We start from the raw sequence: 18,703 nt of genomic DNA, 5'->3' as shown, positions 1-18,703 counted from the left end.
CTGCACCTTTATGGTGTTACACAGTATGACAGATCGGACCAAGAATTCTGAACAACGCTCATTTACGAGGGTGATTCCTGTTAATCTCTCTGTGTTAACTAAGTGTTTTATAAAAAAATACATCAGACTTTTTAAATTAAGAATATTGTATCCAAGTCCACATGCTCTTCATTTCTCTTATTTTATAGCAACATGCCATCTCCACGGACATGTACAGCTAGACCCCGACTTACGACGGGGTTAGGGACCTAAATCCAGGTCGTAAGTCCAAATGGTCGTAAGTCCGACATAGATTAAATTTTTTTTTTTTTTTTTTTTAATAAAAAATTTACAATGAAATACAGTACAGTAAAAGTAATAAATAATGAGGAATGGATACAGTACAGTGATAGTAATAAATAATGAGGAATGGATACAGTGTGATTGAGCACTTGCCTTTAATGTAGTCAGCTGAATGCACATGGGGCCCCCATAATTTTCTTATTATACATGGAGACTACATTAACTGGAAACGTTTCGGTATAGAAAATGTGTGTGTCATTTGGGGAAAAAAATTGAAAACAAAAAATGGTCACAACTGCGGCGGTCGTAAGTCCAAACGGTCGTAAGTCAAAGCAGTCGTAAGTCGGGGTCTAGCTGTACTGTAAAATTTATATTACTATTTAATTTATAGTAAACTATTTTATATGTATTTGACTCAAATTTAATTAAATGTGCAATACAGGTGTTGCTTAGTGAAGGAACAGGCAACTTAAGTTAGGCTTTGACAAGTGTTATTTACAGCTATGGAACGTAACCCCTTATTTCCCATTAGTGTTGCCAACCGCGGATTTGCCAACCACTGGGTTTTCAAAAATCTACCCCTCCTCCCCCCCTAGTTGGCAAGGAACTACTGTAATTAGAATATTAATTTAATCAGGTCTCTTTTTTTCCCTCTAGGTGAACTACAGACAAAATGTATGCAGGAAACAACATTTTTGGATCTGGAATTACGTTTAGGTTATCCATATGTATATTTACATCTGGGGAACTGTGAGCACATTATTACCTTCACTGATGTAAGGTTAGTGCTGTATACACTTAGTTTCCATTTCATAATGTTTTTCATAGATGTGGTATACATAGTCTAACCCATGAATAATTAAGACATATTCTCCACACATTGTGTCACAAAACAAGCATTGTAATTCTTTCTTCATCCTGGAATTATATCTTTTTCTTCTGCAAATTGTTATGCTATTCTATAAATTAAATTATGGCAACCCTTAATTTCTAGCTTCTGTTTTTTCTGGTGTTTAATTGTTTTTGCAGAAAAAAAATATCTTTTCAAACTTTTTTATTTATTTTTTAATAGGTTGCATCACCAAGATGACATACAAGGCAGGACACGATATCCCCTATTCCGTGGCCAAGCATCAAAACTGTCGGTCAAGTGTTTCATATGCTCCCTGCACTTGGCAAAGTTAGTACAGTACAGTACTGTATTATACACTGGACCCCCACATTACGGAATGGATGTGTTCTAGAGAAGATGGCTGTAGTATTAATTTCCATAATGCGAACCATTTTATCCCCAAAAAACTACCATGTTTAAACTGAAGATGCATTCACACGGAAGTTTTTTAAGTAAACTCGATGAATACAAACAATTATAATGGAAATATATATTTCTCAACACATAAATTAGTTTAAACATTTTATAATTTTACTTACCACAACAAATCATTATACAAGCTCTTGACCTTAGCTTGAATAACCATCATATTTATTGGTACATTATTTTGGGTCTCATCTTCAATCCACACACTGAGGAGTGTTTCTTTATTCAGCATCACTTCATCGCTTTAATGAAAATAAAGTGTCTATTGTCATATATTGTTTCCACCGTAATATCAAGCCCCAGAGTTTTAGCAATGGCGCTAAGTTCTTCTCCAGCATCAAGCCTCTGTAAAATATAGAGTTTTACATCCAGTGTATTGCCGTTACATGCTCGTTTAAGTATAGTACCTTGAACTTGCTGGCCTTTTTGCAGACATCTTGACATCTTGAGAAGAAATACTTTTCGGAGTGTTGAAAAATCTTGAGAGAAAAACAACTAAACACGAAGGCAGATTCAATAATAGTTTTTGTAAAATTTTGTCAGGGCAAATTTCCATAACCAAAAATTTCTGTAATGCGGGTGACCAGTGTACAGTACAGTATAGGGTAAATTTTAATTTCATGTATTTTATTAACCTAATCCTTACATTCATCATACCATAGGGTACCTTTGGAAACAATAGCCAGAAGGTCTTTCATACAGCTGAAGGTGGAGCACACCCAGTTTGTGAGGCAAAATTGTTTGTTTATTGTATAAATGGGTTCATCATTTCTTCCACCCTTTTCACAACCATTTCCAGGTTATGATTGCCCCTCTTGATTCTTCATGGCTTCAGTTCTTGGAAAGTTTCTTCAGGGATTGTCAGACCAGCCATCTTTCGTAACGATGGCTCCACACAATGATTGTGTAATTAACCTTTACCATCTATTTCTTGCTTGTAAATCATAATACTGTGCATTAAAAATGAATACAAAAACTTTATCATGTCAACTTGTATCAAGTTAACAAATCTACACAAAATATAGGCAAATAACATTCAAGATCCTTTATGAGCAACCATGTTAGATGTTTTAAATATCCACTATTTTGGTGAGCAGTGAAAATGTGCCACAGGTTAGTAGCCCCTGGCTATTGTTGTGTTAGGTTATATTGTTGTGTTATGTTAGATTTGGTGATTGTTGAACATTCTATAAGAAGACCTGAAACATTTGCTGGAAAATTGTATGCTGATTTGTTCATTGCATAAAAAATATATAATGCTCTAGGTAAGAGGTGGAAGTTCAGTCCTTTAGCATGACAGAGAACTAAACTGGTTGCTGAGCTATGCTTGCTCTAGCCTGAGAGTTAACTGTCTACAGAATTATAGGAAATAGTATAAAGGATATTACCTTTGGCTTTAGTCATTTATAAATGGTAGTTTTGTATTTTTCAGCTGGATTGTGAGGGAGGAGCCCCGGCTGCCAGTACCAAATGCTCACTTGTGTGATCGATGCCTCAAGGCTTTCTGTTATGACAATAGAGGAATCAAGATCAATAACATCAAAATCTACCCATTCATTGATGAGTTTATGTCACAACAGAAAAAGTTTTTGGGACACACTCAAATTTCAGTTCACAAACCAAAATAAGCTGCTTAAGTTTCTGATGTACAGTATTGTATGTATAGTCATGAACAAAAGTCCCTTGATATAAATATGAAACACTTATGGTCTGGTGCGTTTTGATATATAAATATGGCGCTTCTTGCAGAGAGTTCAACAACATGGCGCCTAGTTTAGTTGCCAGGAGTCTCCTAACAGGTGAAGCTGATCACACCTGGCAACTTTATACACATATACAATCACAAATATGACAACAAACTTAAATTATAATTAAACATCACATTATGGGACTGTATAAAATAGTATTTGGTTACTATACTGTACCCCCTTATGAAGTTGTTCCATTAAGAGAGCTCAGGCTCTCAATTGGCTCAGCCACGTCAATATTGTTATTATTATCGACTGTATCTGTATTTTTCTGGATAAATAAACTGCTTCAATATCAATATCAAGTTATAGAGCAGTGGTGCTCAACCTTTTATGCAAGTGGGCCAAACTTAATGTTTAGCAGTGGTCTTAGAGCCACATAACTGTATGAATGATGTGATGTGAAGCAAATGAACCACAGTGTATATATTTCTTAGAATTTGTTCTTTTATATATAATTACTAAGTACATATATACTTCAGGCTTACTAAAATCTCGACAACTGAGCAAAATTTAAATAGTATTAGAGCACTTTATTTTTTTTTCTTTAACATGTTTCTATAATAATATCATATCACTTATACCGCAGCTTAGATTACTTAATTGAGATGTGAATAAACTATTGGGCTCCAAATGTCTAGTCGATTACTAGATGGTATCACTGTAGGGCATGTGTGTGTATGACCCCCAGGAGGTCAGGACTGTAGGGCATGTGTGTGTGTGTGTTCTCCAGGGGGTCAGGGTTGTAAGGCATGTGTGTGTCCCCCAGGAGGTCAGAACTGTAGGGCATGTGTGTGTGTTTGTGTGTGTCCCCAGGAGAGTCAGGACTGTAGGGCATGTGTGTGTGTGTTCCCCCAGGGGTCAGGGTTGTAAGGCATGTGTGTGTGTGTCCCCAGGAGGTCAGAACTGGGGCATGTGTGTGTGTTTGTGTGTGTCCCCAGGAGAGTCAGGACTGTAGGGCATGTGTGTGTGTGTGTGTGTCCCCAGGAGGTCAGAACTGTAGGGCATGTGTGTGTGTCCCCAGGAGGTCAGGACTGTGGGGTGTGTGTGTCCCAGTCAGGGTTGGCGTGTGTGTGTCCCCAGGAGGTCAGAACTGTAGGGCATGTGTGTGTGTCCCCAGGAGGTCAGGACTGTAGGGCATGTGTGTGTATCCCCAGGGTCAGGGTTGTGGGCATGTGTGTGTGTGTGTCCCCCAGGGGTCAGGGTTGTAGGGCATGTATATGTGTGTCCCCCAGGGGGTCAGGGTTGTAGGGCATGTATATGTGTCCCCCAGGGGTCAGGGTTGTAGGGCATGTGTGTGTCCCCCAGGGGGTCAGGGTTGTAGGGCATGTGTGTGGGTTGTAGGGCCCCCCAGGAGGGGAACCCTATGGTGTGTAAGAACATAAAACTCTCCAGCAGTAGGTATAGAAGCATATTAAAGTAGAAGTGGTTGTAGCAGGAAGAAAATAAGAGGAAATTTTTGTTAAAGAAACAGTTAGAATCAAAGAAAACAGTGTGGGGAAATAGCTAAAAAAATCAAGGCAGAGCAGAGAGGCCTTCCTGCAACAAAAACAGAAGCGTTTACTCCCTCCAAAAAAATTACCTGATGCAATAAAAAAAAAACTAATTAGTGAATATTACTTTTACTTTTATCCTCTTCACCACTGATCGGCTCGTTGGGCGATTGGTCACGTCTGTTAGGCACTGTTGGCAAGTACTAGGCATGCACTGGCTCCTGAATATATCAACCTGTTTCAGTGTTGGTCAAGTGACCAAGTCTGGTCTTGAAAGAGCTCACATTCGGTGCCATCACAACACACTGGCAGATTGTCCCAAGAGTTCACAACTCTCACTCTGAAAAAGTTTCCGCTCACAGTTTTCTGGGCTTAAGTCGTCTCCCGTAGCGGCCGGCTAATCCACACCCCTGCCCGTTGTTTTACATGTGGGATACAACCCTGCCGACAATAAGTCTCCTGCACTTCCCGTAGGGAAGGGGGAGTATTGTAGTGGAAATTTCCCCTACAACTACAACTGCCGTTTGTCGCTGACTAGCCGATCCCTTTTCTGGTTACCCAGCCAATGCCTCGTGGTCTAAGGTTGGCTTCTTGCGATGTCTGACAAAGTGGAGGTCAGCTATCAAGGCACGCCTTCCTCCGCTATATAAGACCACCTCGCCGTGACCTGCCCTCTTCTCTACCTACAGCCACGCAACACCTCCTCTGAGCACCCTGACCAACCAGCTCTAACTACTCCAAGCAGCAGCTTCCCAGCACCAAGCTACAATGAGGTTATGAGGATACACTTACCAACCTTCCGGACATATCACAGTGTATACGTATCGTTTCGGAACTTGTCGATCTCGCCCTTCACCGATACTTCTTGGTGCAAGTGTACACTCAATACAATATATGTGCAGAGAACGCATTGTGAGTTTCCTTTCTCCAACCCATCCTGAGTGTGAGACAACATCACGAAACCCCACGGTAGCTGAGGTGCCGTAGTACAGGCACCAGTCTAGCGGCCCTCCTTTGGACATTTTCAATCAACTGACAGTCCCTAGCATACCTCGAGGAACAGACGGGGAAGCACCTCGCTCTCGAAGATCGTTAATAGGGATGGTCCAGACCAGGGCCGTCCCTAGGAGGGTGCGGGGCCGGGGCAACTCAGCTACTCCGGGGCCCCAGAAAAAAAATATATACAGTATATGGAGTCAGATTATGCGGTCAGAGGAACCCACCCCCAACCAACCCCCATGGGACTGTCGCTTTAGATGGTAAGGTTGTGGGGTTTTATGGTGTGTTTGGTTCTCACTCAGGATGGGATGGAGAAAGGAAACTCACAATGTGCTCTCTGTATACATGTTGTATTGGATGTACAATGCAGCTTGGTGCTGGGAAGGCAGCATGGTTACAAGCGTGATGTAGAGAGAGCTGGTTGGTGAGGGTGCTCAGAGGAGGACCAGCTTGTGGGTCGCCATGCTAGCCGGCGGGAGCGAGGACCGCCAGGCAGGCGGAGGAGGAGCGAGGGCCGCCAGGCAGGCGGAGGAGGAGCGAGGGCCGCCAGGCAGGCGGGAGCGAGGACCACCAGGCAGGCGGGAGCGAGGACCACCAGGCAGGCGGGAGCGAGGACCACCAGGCAGGCGGAGGAGGAGCGAGGGCCGCCAGGCAGGCGGAGGAGGAGCGAGGGCCGCCAGGCAGGCGGAGGAGGAGCGAGGGCCGCCAGGCAGGCGGGAGCGAGGGCCGCCAGGCAGGCGGGAGCGAGGACCGCCAGGCAGGCGGGAGCGAGGGCCACCAGGCAGGCGGGAGCGAGGACCACCAGGCAGGCGGAGGAGGAGCGAGGGCCGCCAGGCAGGCGGAGGTGAGGACCGCCAGGCAGGCGGGAGCGAGGACCGCCAGGCAGGCGGAGGAGGTGGTGTTGCTGGCTGGTTGGTGTAGGTAGAAAGAGACAGGTCACCACGAGGTCAGGTCTTCAATAGCGGGGGTAGGCGTGGCTTAGTAGTTGACCCCCGCTCCGTGATGTATGGCGGCGCTGGTTGACCTAGACCACGAGGCATACACTGTGGAATTCGTGGGGTCGGCTACGCAGCGACAAACAGCGTTTGTAGGGGAGAAATCCACAACAAGGTCACGGTTGCGATGGTGGCGTAAGCCGTCAGGTCAGATTAACCAGTCAACAGGTAATGTGTCCAAGGTCACTGGGTCTAGAGCTGGGCCTCGGGCGGTCGCCCCTGTTACCCCCCCCCCCTAAAGGACGGACCTGGTCCAGACCGTCTAGATATCTGAACGACCTTCTTATAAGACCTAAATGGGAAAGAAAACTAAATAATTTGTTTGTATATATTATGGAACATACCTATTTTTCTTATTTTAATACTACATATGCCATTGAAACCCCAGTTGCTGGTGCGTTAGAGACAAATAAATCCCTTTGCTAAGTATTACATTTTTAATTCTCACACACTACAGTGCAAAAAAAGCTTACCTGTTAGTTTATTTTCTCAATAATGGTGCAAAATTATTATTATTAAACAAATTCAAGTTTAGTAACAACTAAAATTTGTTAAGGAATTATTAAGATTAAAAGCATGAAAAATGTTGTTGCCCAAAACGTACTACTATCTATATTGTACATGATTATTCTGGGTGCTGTGTATTTTAATTATTAGGGGCTCACGAAATGACTAACAATGTGAGAAATTAATTTAACTATCACTTTCTTGAGGGAAGGTGTAGCTGTCATGTGTTGTGTTGTGTGGTGTAGTGGATGATTTTACAACTATAAAAGTATAAATTCAAGACACAAATGTTATTCGGCATCAATCTGGAGGTAAAAATATGATTTATGTTTTATGTACCTAGTAATAGTGAGGAAAATGTTGGTGTTAGTTGGTTTTAACTTAACTCTTGTTTGTTATGTAATAGGTCAGTAGAGTGTTGTTAGTCACGCGGCAGGACCTGTTGCCTGATAGGAGCAACACCCACTTACTACTGAGTGGGCTGCTTTTCTCGACTGGGCGGTAACTAAAGAAAACATGCACTTTCCGACGGAAATCAAGGTCAGAACCATTCTAAACACAAAAAAAAAAACATTAGAAAACCATAGTTTTGACTTTCTAAGAGTTGTGTGAACTATTGTAAATTTTTTTTTTTTTTTTTTAGTCAGGTTAGGACAGGACATGGCCTGTTAGGTTAGGTCAGGTAACCTAACCAAACCTAACTAAAAAACAAGTGATTCGCACCAAAGATAAATGTCAGAATCATCTAAAACAGCAAGAAAACTAGTGAAAAAAATATATTTTTCATGTGAAAAAAGGTGATGGGTTAACAAAAAATTACCCAAAATACACTTAGAAAAAAACTAGAAAAACATATAAACCAAACCTAACCTGACCTGACCTAACCAATCCTAAGCTAATCCATCCTAACCATACCTAACCCGACCTGACCTAATCTAACTCATACGGTGATTTTACGTAACCAGACTCTCACCATATGAGGGAATCACTGTTATTTCTTGCCTTATTCCGAATTAGAATCTTTACTGAGGTCGGGAGAACACCATGAGACCTAAAAAATACTATTGCTTGTTCATTTTTCTTCCCCAAAATGCACAATTAACTCCATATAATTGAAGTAACACCCATCGCAGACTTCCATGGTCGGAAATGAATTTGAATTTCGAAGCATGAGAGAACCAAAATCACAATCGATTCTGATTTGGCAAAAAATACCACAGATTCTTAAAGTAGAAACCACAATTCATTTTAATTGGTGAGAAAAAGCGTTTTTGATTGGCCGCATGATGTGTACGGGAACGCATGCGCATGATGATTTATGAAGGGAACACGCTCAGTGGGAGGTTGGGTGCCACCATGTTTCATAATTTGAGTCCAAACATTAAGAACTATGTGTCTCAGTGTACATTACTGAGCTGCCCCATTGCTGATGTCATACCAACCAGTCATAATGACATTAATTTTACACAAAGTAGTTACCAACAGAATCTGGAGTTGACTTTTTAAGATTTTTCTTGCCCTGTTTTTGGCATCTGATTTAGTTGTACAAACCATGAAAATATTTTTTATGGCAACATGTATTTTTATTTCCAGTGAATCATAGGAAGGTTTAGAAACAGTCTACATGGTAAAACAGGACAATGAAGATTCAGTTTGGAGAGAAAGGGGATGTGTCGTGGGATGTGCTGTTAGAAGCACTGGAACGGGAAAACCAGCACCAGGAGAAGCAGCAACACCCTCAAGATTATAAGAGGAGTTGTGTGAGAAGGTAAAGAGTTAAACATTTGTCATCAGCTACAGGTAACTGGCATGTTACACTCCACTAATTTATGAAACAAAGGATTAATATGACTAGAGTCCGTCCACTCATTTTTCTTCAACTTAAATTTATTTGTATTTCATATGTTAATTTCTGGTATTCATGGTCAAAATACTTGGAGGAGAGTTGATGTTGAACAATTTTTTTTCTATATCACAGAAATGTGAAGTAAAGTGTAATTAGGCACAGGAAACGTATTTAATAATTTCCTGTGTAAAGAACTGCACTAATTAAAGTGTTTCTTAATTCTGTACTTCTTCATCAGTGTTCAACACAAATGCTGTGGAGGATCATGGCTATCCATAGTGTTTATAATCACTGTGGTGACGATATCTCAGGCATCACTTATTCTCTACCTGATAAGTACTTCAGGCGCACTTTACACACCAGTTGGTCATGTCGTTTACAATGATTCTCTCGGAAAGGCAAGTAACATTACATGGAATACAGATTTTTTAATACCACTGTAATGCCATCTGACTCATTGTTACTTATTTTAAGTTTCTCCAGTTATTTAATCCTCAGCGAATCCCACCATACCATTAGTTACTATTATATAACTTATACATGGATCAGGTAACTTATGTAGCTACAATCAGCAATCAATGGATTGGGATGTACCAAATACCCCAAAAACCCACAGTAGGCATATGTTGTATTAATGGGTTTGAGCACACACTGAAGTATATACAGGTACTGTGGTATAGTACAGTAGTACCGTATAATATGATTGATTGAATGTGGTAATTACATCCCTGGTGACGCAACAGCTTAGGTCTTATGTCACAAAAGTAAAATAAAGACTTAAAAGACTAAAATCAAATGATGCAAGGTAAAAAAAATAAATAATAAATAACAGAACTTTTATAAAAACCATTTAAACGTTAATAGATAAAAGTTTTTTAGAAGGCCGGCTTCCTCCTTAAAGGAGCGGATGTCCCCTCCCATACTACCACCCCCTCCCAGCACTGGAAGAGGTGGACTACTGTATAAAAGAGAAACAGAAGATGTAGATACAGTACTGTATACTGTACTGGCCTTCCTCTGACCTATTTAGACTACAGGTACAGCATAAAGAGAAATATCCATAATGGAGTAATTTTCATTATATTCAGTAGTATATTAATTTTTTCTTCTTGCATATAACTGCATTATAATAAAATTTGGTGGGAATTTGAGGGCTGAATGTTAGTGCCAACATAGATGTGTAAATTATAAAAGGTTGGCACAGGATGTACAGTATTTTACTACAGTATACTAAAACTTCTGCTGTGAGTTTTATGGGTTAATTGTGTATGTGTGTTGGTATCTACAATGTTTAGTATTTGTTTTGATATTTTTTAGATTTTCATTATTCTGTTTTGTTTTGTTATATGGTAAGTGTTTACATTAATTTGGCATCTGAACAGTGGAGTGTCAGCAATTGCCTCTTGTAATTCATAAAGTTTTCAAGGTGAATACATAATTAACATAATCAAAAGTCTTCTCAAGTTCCTTGTTATTTAATGTATGTAAGGTATCTCACCCATCTTACTTTTTTGAGAAATAAATTTTCATTAACAGATTTTTTTACTAGAGAATCCTTCAGCTTCAAGTATTATTGTGAGATCAATAGACTTAGTGTACATGAAATATTAGAAGTAAATTTCATTTCTTTTCAGTTGCGTCATGTGCACTTCTCCTGGTCCAACTGTGGGGATGTTTCTGACCCTGTTCAGGTAAAACCTGAATTTATGAAGGATTTCTTCATTAAAAAAATATCTTTAGATAGTTTTACTGTACACTGCATTACGACACAGTATTCTTAACTGTAAATCTACAAACCAGTAGTCACTCTATAAAGTTTTCAGAGTACCTATTACCCCCACTACTCCATAACTATTGCATTTGACATACAACTGTAGTGTGCTTGGAGGTACACATGATCACTTTTTCTTGATGATAGAAAATGGTAGAAATATTATTTGTATATTATGGGGATATTGGTATTGACCAGGTAGATTAAAATAAAAATAAATATGTGGCATTCATGAGTTTATAAAAGCAACTATACCGAATGGTTTGTAATTATTGCATTTGTGAAAATATGACATATACCCATTCTTCCATTTAATGATGAAAATATGGTTATGTTGATATTGGGTACTACAGTAAACCCTTGATTTCCTTGGGTTAAGTTTCTGGAGAACTTGATGTACTTTGAATTATTTAAAAAGTTAACTGTAACAAACCCAAAGTACAGTAGCTCTATTATAGTAAGAATTTTATACATCTGGACTGAGTGTCAGATGCTTATCCAAGGGGGCTGCCCTTCCCCCTTGAGAGGTCTGTTTAGGTAGAAAGCTTTTTTTGGAGCACTTGCTAGCTTCATTTTTTGTCACACAGGGTATCATCACTGACTTTAACATAATTAGGACAATTTTAACAGATCAAATAAGGTCCCAGATAAATGTGACCTACAGTGAGCAAGGGTGCTTCAGTTGAAAGGGGAGAATGAGTCTGATCACACCAGGGCTCTCAGTTTTGTGTTAGGACTTGTATTTACATCACTCTACCCTACCCACATCATATTTTTATTTCTGTTTTCTTGTGCTTGTATTTTTTATGTCATTTGACAGGAAAAGGAAAATCTCAAACTAAAGGTTTTCTTTTATTATTATTATTAATTAATTTGATTAAATATTTTTTCAGCTGAAACAGTTGCAAGTACAACCAGATCCTCTGCTCATAAAGAGGAACATCTCTCTGAACTTGAATTCTTTCTTAACTGTGGATGTAGATGCACCAATATCAGTAAGTTATCATAAGTAAGGCATCAATGTACTTGTAACAATGTGTGACAATGTATTTCCTTTTAATTCCACTTATAATTATAGACTTTATCTTAGTAGTTTAATCAGTTTATCATCATATGACACATTGTCGGCTATAAGGTGTAGAAACACCCAAAATTCCCATAGATGTGAATGATGGGGCGATACTGTATAAGAGGATAGTGAGTGCATGTTATCACTAGAAACCCCTTCAGTTACCTTTACTGTACAGTACATTATTTTATCTTACATGAAATGTTTGCAGTTTGTAAATTTAACCCCTTATATATGGGGTCTCATCTGAGCTGAATAAAATTATCTGTCATCAACCAAACAAAATACAGGGTGTATTAAAATTGGCGTCCCCGTAGTGAAAGGGTTACCAGGGCCGGATCCTGGGGTTCCAGAACCCCCCCCCCCCCCTTCACCAGAAAACTCCAATACTGTACTTTTTCTATAATGCAGTATTGTATTCAGGCATTTTTATATAGTAAAAAGTAATTACCAATGACCTCAGAATATCTCCTAATATCAAATGCACGTGGTCTCAAAATGTCCATGATATTGGTCAGGTGGGCTCGCTGTGCTCGCCATGTTCCCCCACCCACAACTTCTTGGACCCCCCCTATTGTTATTCTTGGATCAGCCCCTGGTTACCAAGCTGTAATTGGAGTCTACATACACAAAAGACCTGCAGATTTTATCCCCTTGATCCTTGAAGTAAATTCAATAGACTGGGAAGGTTTCTTGCTCTGCCTACATTAGTTGGACTAAATATAGAGCACATGTGGTCACTATAGGGAGGCAGATTGCTGATGTTAGTAGTTGTATATACAGTATTACTGTGGAAGTACTTATTGACTAAGGTCTTCAAACTGTGTATTTTAATTTAGTACTGTACTGTACCTTCATTTGTCATCACCAAATAAAAATAGAGAGAGATACATTATTTACTGCTGATACAATGTGGCTTATAAGTTTGTATACATTTTGCTTAATAGAGTCTAGACAATTGATTCTCATTTAATTATATTTTTTGATGGGCTGAAGTGTTTTTCACTATTTTATGCACTACCAGAGTTACCACAAGTCAGGGAAAGTTAAGGAATTTATTTCTAAAATTTCTCTGGCCACCCTGGGTAGTCTTATAATGTTACCACAACTCACTTTTATGTACAGTATAACTGAATCTGCATGTTTGATTTTTTTTTTAAGAATACAAAGCATTATATAGAAACTGCATACACAGATTTTGCACATTGAGAGATTTTGCTGTAATTGGTGTTATTCACGTTGTGTCTGAAATTTCAGGCAATTGTTAAAGTAGAACGTCGCATTGGTTGGCTTTGGGTGAAGCTCCCGTGTCTGGATGAGTTAGGATCCTGTCATTATGAAGATTTGTGTAAGTTGGTCCCACTATCACCTACTGAACCTTGCCCTGATCCCTTTCCAAGATTCAAACTTCCGTGTCGTTGCCCACTCTCAAAGGTAAGTGCTTTTTCATCTTAACAGTAGTTTGACTGTAAACAAAACTCCAATAATTGAATGGAATGAACATAATACCCCTGTAGAGTCATACCAACTGTCTGTATTGTTTCCATCTTGTGTTCACTTCATACTAACTGTTTTGCTTTGTCATAGAACATGTTGATAGTTTTAACACTTTTAGCACTCTTCTTTTTAACTTGTTCTCTTACACATGGATTCATAATTCACAACTCGGTCTTCCATTATGTAAGTGGACAAAAGTCGTATTGCGGTTTTGTCTGAAGATTAAATATAACTCGTGAAACATTATGAGAGCCCCCTACCACAAGGCAGAGCGCACCAAAAGTTTAGCCTTTCGGCATATGTTTTCCCCAAATTTCACTACACAACTTTTGTCTCATTGTACATTCATATGAAAAATATGCTCCAAACCTACCTATGTAGACTGATATCTAAAACATTTTTTAAGGATATAATTAATGGGAAACATGATTTATATTATAAACTATACAGTATTAATGATATCAACACAAAATTAATTTACTGAAAAATAAAAGGAAAACCTACAAGTTTAGGGTTTGGCAGGATATACTGTACACACACATGCAGTTAACATTTAATTGTACTGGTACAGTCTCTCCTCGACTTACGACATCCCGGACATACAACGGCCCTGTCTCCTCCTTTGCTTCATCCAGTTAATGTAGTCTCCATGCTTAATTTAAAAATTCTTGAGGCCCCTTGTGCATTTAGTTGACTACATTAAAGTTAAGTGCACAGTAACACTTTATTCATTTTTCATTATTGATTACTTTTACTTTACTGTATTTCATTTTAGAATTTCTATGTATTATTCTCGCCTTTTCGACTTACGACCACATCGATTTACGACCTGGTCGTCGGGACAGAACCCCGTCGTAAGTCGAGGAGAGACTGTACTCGTAAAAGATGGGGTTAAGAGACTGCGTGGGTTGGTTTATTGGTTAGTGGCAGATAATATAATATACAGTTGTCTGCACTTATACCTGGTACAGTGGCTTGTGTATTTTGTGAGATATGGTAACTGTGGAATGCTTATCTAGCATCCTCTGGCTACTATTGCAGGGTTCTTTAAGTCTATTCCAGGAGTTTTGATATGATGTAAACAAAACATGCCAACCACTGTACCATGTATAAGTGCAGGCAACTTTACACTCTCTAAAAAATATTCTGCCCCCTTGGCTTTGAAACGCTCCGGTGTGTCATATTGTAAACCCCGTAAAGCTGTAGAGTAATCTTTTAGTGAGTGTACATGTTTATTTATTCAAAGTAGGTTTTTGTACTACTATATCTTGATCATTTCCTTTTAGGGTCATTACAGTGTACAAGATGGCGTGTTCAGCATTCCAGGGATTGCAGATATTTTACCTGCCTGGCTGGTGTCAGGTGACTACTATATACATGGAACAGCATATAAGGATGGCAGGAGACTTGGTTGTTATACTCTTTATATCTCTGTCTCATATTGAGTTTTATATTTATAGGTCCTTTAACTTGTTCCCTCAGGATTTTATAAGTTAGTGATACAGTACTTATTTATCTTTTATGTATGAGGATCATAGCATTTTTAGGATGAGATGTTCTATCATAGTTTTACTGCTTCAATATAGAAAGTAATAAAGAATATAAATTTTATCATAGATTATACTAAAGAAAGTCGACCATTTAAAGAATCATGCAGTGATAAAAATGGAGTGTTCAGTGTGACAGATTTTATATATTTACCAGCATACTTGGTGTTGAGTGTTCAGTATGTCTGTTGAATGACACATAAAAATGGCAGGGAACGTGGTTGTTGTACTGTTCATGCTTATTGAGTTTTATATATGCAGTAGAGCCTTAGCTTCTTTGCTAAGGATTTTATCTTGTTACTTACAATATGAATATTATGCATCATGATAATATTTTACAGTTGTGATTTATTTTTATCTAGGTTTTATAAGTACACTACAAGTACATGTACAGTACAGTACTTACCAACAGTATGTAACAAAAGACGTGATTGATCACCCAAGTGGCTAACAGGGTGACATTGGCTAAGAGGAGAATGAGGAAGGTCACTGATTACAAAGATCCAATTTAAAAAAAAAATTGAGGTTTATGTACAAAAAATCCAGGGGTATGAATTTTCTCTCGTTTAAAAAGAAAAAAGAAAACAAAAAGGTACAGTATTAATAAGGACATTTCGGGTTCCTGTACCAGACCTAGTTAGTTTATAAAGATTTGATACAACTTTTGTTATACCTACGGGGTAATTCACTCCAAACTTGTTGAAAAATATTTGATGTAACATTAGAACCTTGATATGAATGCATTGTTTTAGAAAGTCCAACGAATGTGAAAAATTTTACTGTCAAAGATTTAGCAATAGCATGAGCTGTAACCTGTTAACGGAAATAGCCTCAGGAAACCTAGTTGAGGCACAAATTACAGTAATCATAAACTAATTATGTAGCTTTGTTTGTGGAAGAGGTCCTACACAATCAATAAAGATTCTACAGAAAGGCTCTTCAACACCTGGTGCATTATGAGATGCAGTGTTGATAAGCAAAGTACCTATAAAATCATAAAAATTCATATAAACTGAAAGGTTGTAAAAGAATAATAAAAATTCAAAGATTTGCTGATGTATCATAAAGTTATTATATTTTTTAACTGTTGCGCTCTAGTATTTGCTAGCAGTGATGAGCGAAATGAAATGGGATCATCCTAATCTATTTGGTCAGATTTTATAGCACAAAACAAAAGCAAACTGACAGTATTTGTAGGTGCTTGTTATAGGGGCCCCCGACTCTGCATTGGAGGGGAAAGTGGTAGATTCGAGTCATCCAGACAGCATCCAGAGCCCAAGCTTTTGTCAAAGGAGATTTTAATCATGAGAAAATAGTCTGGGTGAATCTTACCACACAAGCTGAGGGAGAAGAATTCCTTGACCTGATTCAAGACTCATTCCCCATACAACACATGATGGAACCCTCAAAGGGAGACAACATTCTGGATTTGATCTTGACTGAGAAGGCAGTGGTGGACAAGGTCTATGTGGGGGAAAGCGTATACTCAAGTAATATTTTTGTTATGTCAATAGTCGCCAACTGAAACAAATTCTGCATGCAGAAACCAGTGTAGCAGTGCATTACATGACAAGTAATTCAGTGCCTTAAACCGATTGATTTTTTTCCAGATACACCGTATACTGTATAGTACCTGAAGATTTAATTTTAAAGGAATTCTAACATTCTGACTTTTTACTATGCTGTGTGAAGAAGCAAAGTGTTAATGTAAAACCCCTCAGAATTTGCTCCCTATTTTTCATAATTGTTATAGTAATATGTTCAGATATATGGTAGATTTAAAGGGTTTCTTAAGGTCTGACTATCAAAGGAGTTATTTAGTGTTAAACAGTACAGTACTATAATGTGGAAAGAAGAAACTAGTGTCCAACAAATTTTTCAGTATACTGTAGTGTACTGTATTAGACAGAATAGACATTTATTATGTATATACAGGTATAGCTATATTTTGTATATTCATCCTCATATTTTATAATAAATAAGTAATTTAGCTGTTTATTGACTTATTATAACCAAAAATACTGGTCACAGGAATACCATTTACATGATATGATTTATAAGAAAAGATCTCACTTGGATATCATAAATTTTTCTTCAATTGGTACAAATATTGGAGAATTTTTATGCCAGATACCCTGTATAGAAAATTTTTTAAATAACTAGAAAAATATAAATCCCAATACAGGTTAATTTGACAAAAAAAATCTGAATTAACCGAGTTCGGAATATTTTGACATAGTTCGACAATTTTTTAATTTTTGTGTTTGATTATTCATTCCTTTTTTCTTAAGTTATGGCACCTTGCCATGGCTGCCCCATAAAATAATCTATTTATAATTATTGTGCAAACATAAATATTATTTTAAATGTACAGTCAGCAAAAGATGCACTGACTCCACCCTGGGTCTCGTGCTCGCAATTTTACCTGGCAATACTTGGTAAAGGAATGCTGTATGTAAAGGTGATTGTGATTGGTGGCTCTGTTTTAGGCTGTATCACTGTCAGGATAAATATTAAACAAACCAAAGGTAGAATTTTTATAATAATAAACTATTCATTGTTATTTAAGGTCACAGCTGCCACAAGATTCTCACATAAAATTTTATTCATTATTTAAACAAATATCTGAAGATTTGGAAACATCTCATGACCTTAAATAACAATGAATAGTTTATTATTATAAAAATTCTACTTTTGGTTTGTTTAATATTTATCCTGACAATGATACAGCCTTAAACAGATCCACCAATCACCTTTACATACAGCCTTCCTTTACCAAGTATTGCCAGGTAAAATTGCGAGCATGAGACCCAGGGTGGGGTCAGCGCATCTTTCGCTGACTGTACATACAGTAATAATAAAGTAATTAATACAGTAATAAATAAATGTAACACTGCGAGGTGAGCTAACGATGCGAGAGGTGAGGTGACAAGGCAGGAGGAGAGGTGACGTGGCAAGACACATGGCAGCAGAGAGATTAGAACGCCTGGAACTACCTAGCTTATACTACAGACGGGTGAGCGGCGACGTAATCGAAGTGTGTAAGCATCTCAGAAGGCACTACTTGGTCGAATATACATACCTGGTGCTGGCGGATGTCTGCCCCACAAGGGGTCACAGCTCAAGATTGAAGAAGCCGCAAGTTCAGAAAACTGTGAGGGCAAACTTTTTTGGAGTAAGAGTTGTGAACTCTTGGAACAATCTGCCAGAGAGTGTTTTGATGGCACCAAGTGTGAGCTGTTTCAAGACCAGACTTGACCAACACTGGAGCAGGTTCAGATACATTCAGGAGCCAGTATATAACTCAGAAGTAGATGACAGATATTGCTAAGTGTTCAAGTTTGACCCCGACTGTACAATGAAAGACAAAAGTCGTGTCGTGAAATTTGGTAAAAACATATGCCGAATAGCTAAACTTTTGGTGCACTCTGCCTTGTGGTAGGGGGCTCTCATAATGTTTCACGAGTTATATTTAATCTTTGGACAAAACCGTGACACAACTTTTGTCTTTGATTGTACAATCCCTCCTTCTTGGAGGGAGTGGAGAATGACGGTAACACCTGCTACAGTACTGTACAGGACAAAGGCAGGCCATCCTGTATTATCATGTCACCTTTTGGCCTGCCTGCAC

The 18,703-nt window shown here is 38.5% G+C and overlaps 2 protein-coding genes across 4 annotated transcripts in view; both read left to right on the top strand.

Annotated features, from left to right (window-relative positions):
• Positions 1-4,962, top strand: part of LOC121870116 — a 90,712-nt gene extending 85,750 nt beyond the window's left edge. For both annotated transcript variants that reach the window (XM_042371884.1, XM_042371883.1), the window contains 4 exons: positions 940-1,063; positions 1,355-1,462; positions 3,033-4,120; positions 4,706-4,962. In XM_042371884.1, the coding sequence (XP_042227818.1) occupies positions 940-1,063; positions 1,355-1,462; positions 3,033-3,228 (428 nt within the window). In that variant the 3' untranslated portion in view covers positions 3,229-4,120; positions 4,706-4,962. The remainder of the gene's footprint in view (positions 1-939; positions 1,064-1,354; positions 1,463-3,032; positions 4,121-4,705) is intronic.
• Positions 4,963-7,404: 2,442 nt separating this feature from the next.
• Positions 7,405-17,064, top strand: LOC121870115 (ganglioside GM2 activator-like). Of its 2 annotated transcripts, XM_042371881.1 has the most exons (8): positions 7,405-7,653; positions 7,749-7,882; positions 8,936-9,110; positions 9,427-9,586; positions 10,823-10,879; positions 11,853-11,954; positions 13,286-13,462; positions 14,812-17,064. In XM_042371881.1, the coding sequence occupies exons 3-8, from the start codon at positions 8,983-8,985 to the stop codon at positions 14,968-14,970; spliced, it is 783 nt and encodes a 260-aa protein (XP_042227815.1). In that variant the 5' UTR covers positions 7,405-7,653; positions 7,749-7,882; positions 8,936-8,982; the 3' UTR covers positions 14,971-17,064. The 2 variants fall into 2 exon arrangements, with proteins under 2 accessions (XP_042227815.1, XP_042227816.1); XM_042371882.1 differs by lacking the exon at positions 7,749-7,882.
• Positions 17,065-18,703: the final 1,639 nt, after the last annotated feature.

This window comes from Homarus americanus, unplaced genomic scaffold (assembly GCF_018991925.1).
Source record: "Homarus americanus isolate GMGI-L3 unplaced genomic scaffold, GMGI_Hamer_2.0 scaffold25129, whole genome shotgun sequence".
NCBI lineage: Eukaryota > Metazoa > Arthropoda > Malacostraca > Decapoda > Nephropidae > Homarus > Homarus americanus.
This window is presented reverse-complemented; position numbering and strand designations above follow the sequence as displayed.

Coding starts and splice junctions, on each gene's coding strand:
- LOC121870115 (XM_042371882.1), top strand. CDS start 8,983: ATGAAGATTCAGTTTGGAGAGAAAGGGGATGTGTCGTGGGATGTGCTG. Junction 9,111..9,426: donor AAGAGGAGTTGTGTGAGAAG/GTAAAGAGTTAA, acceptor CTTCTTCATCAG/TGTTCAACACAAATGCTGTG. Junction 10,880..11,852: donor ATGTTTCTGACCCTGTTCAG/GTAAAACCTGAA, acceptor ATATTTTTTCAG/CTGAAACAGTTGCAAGTACA.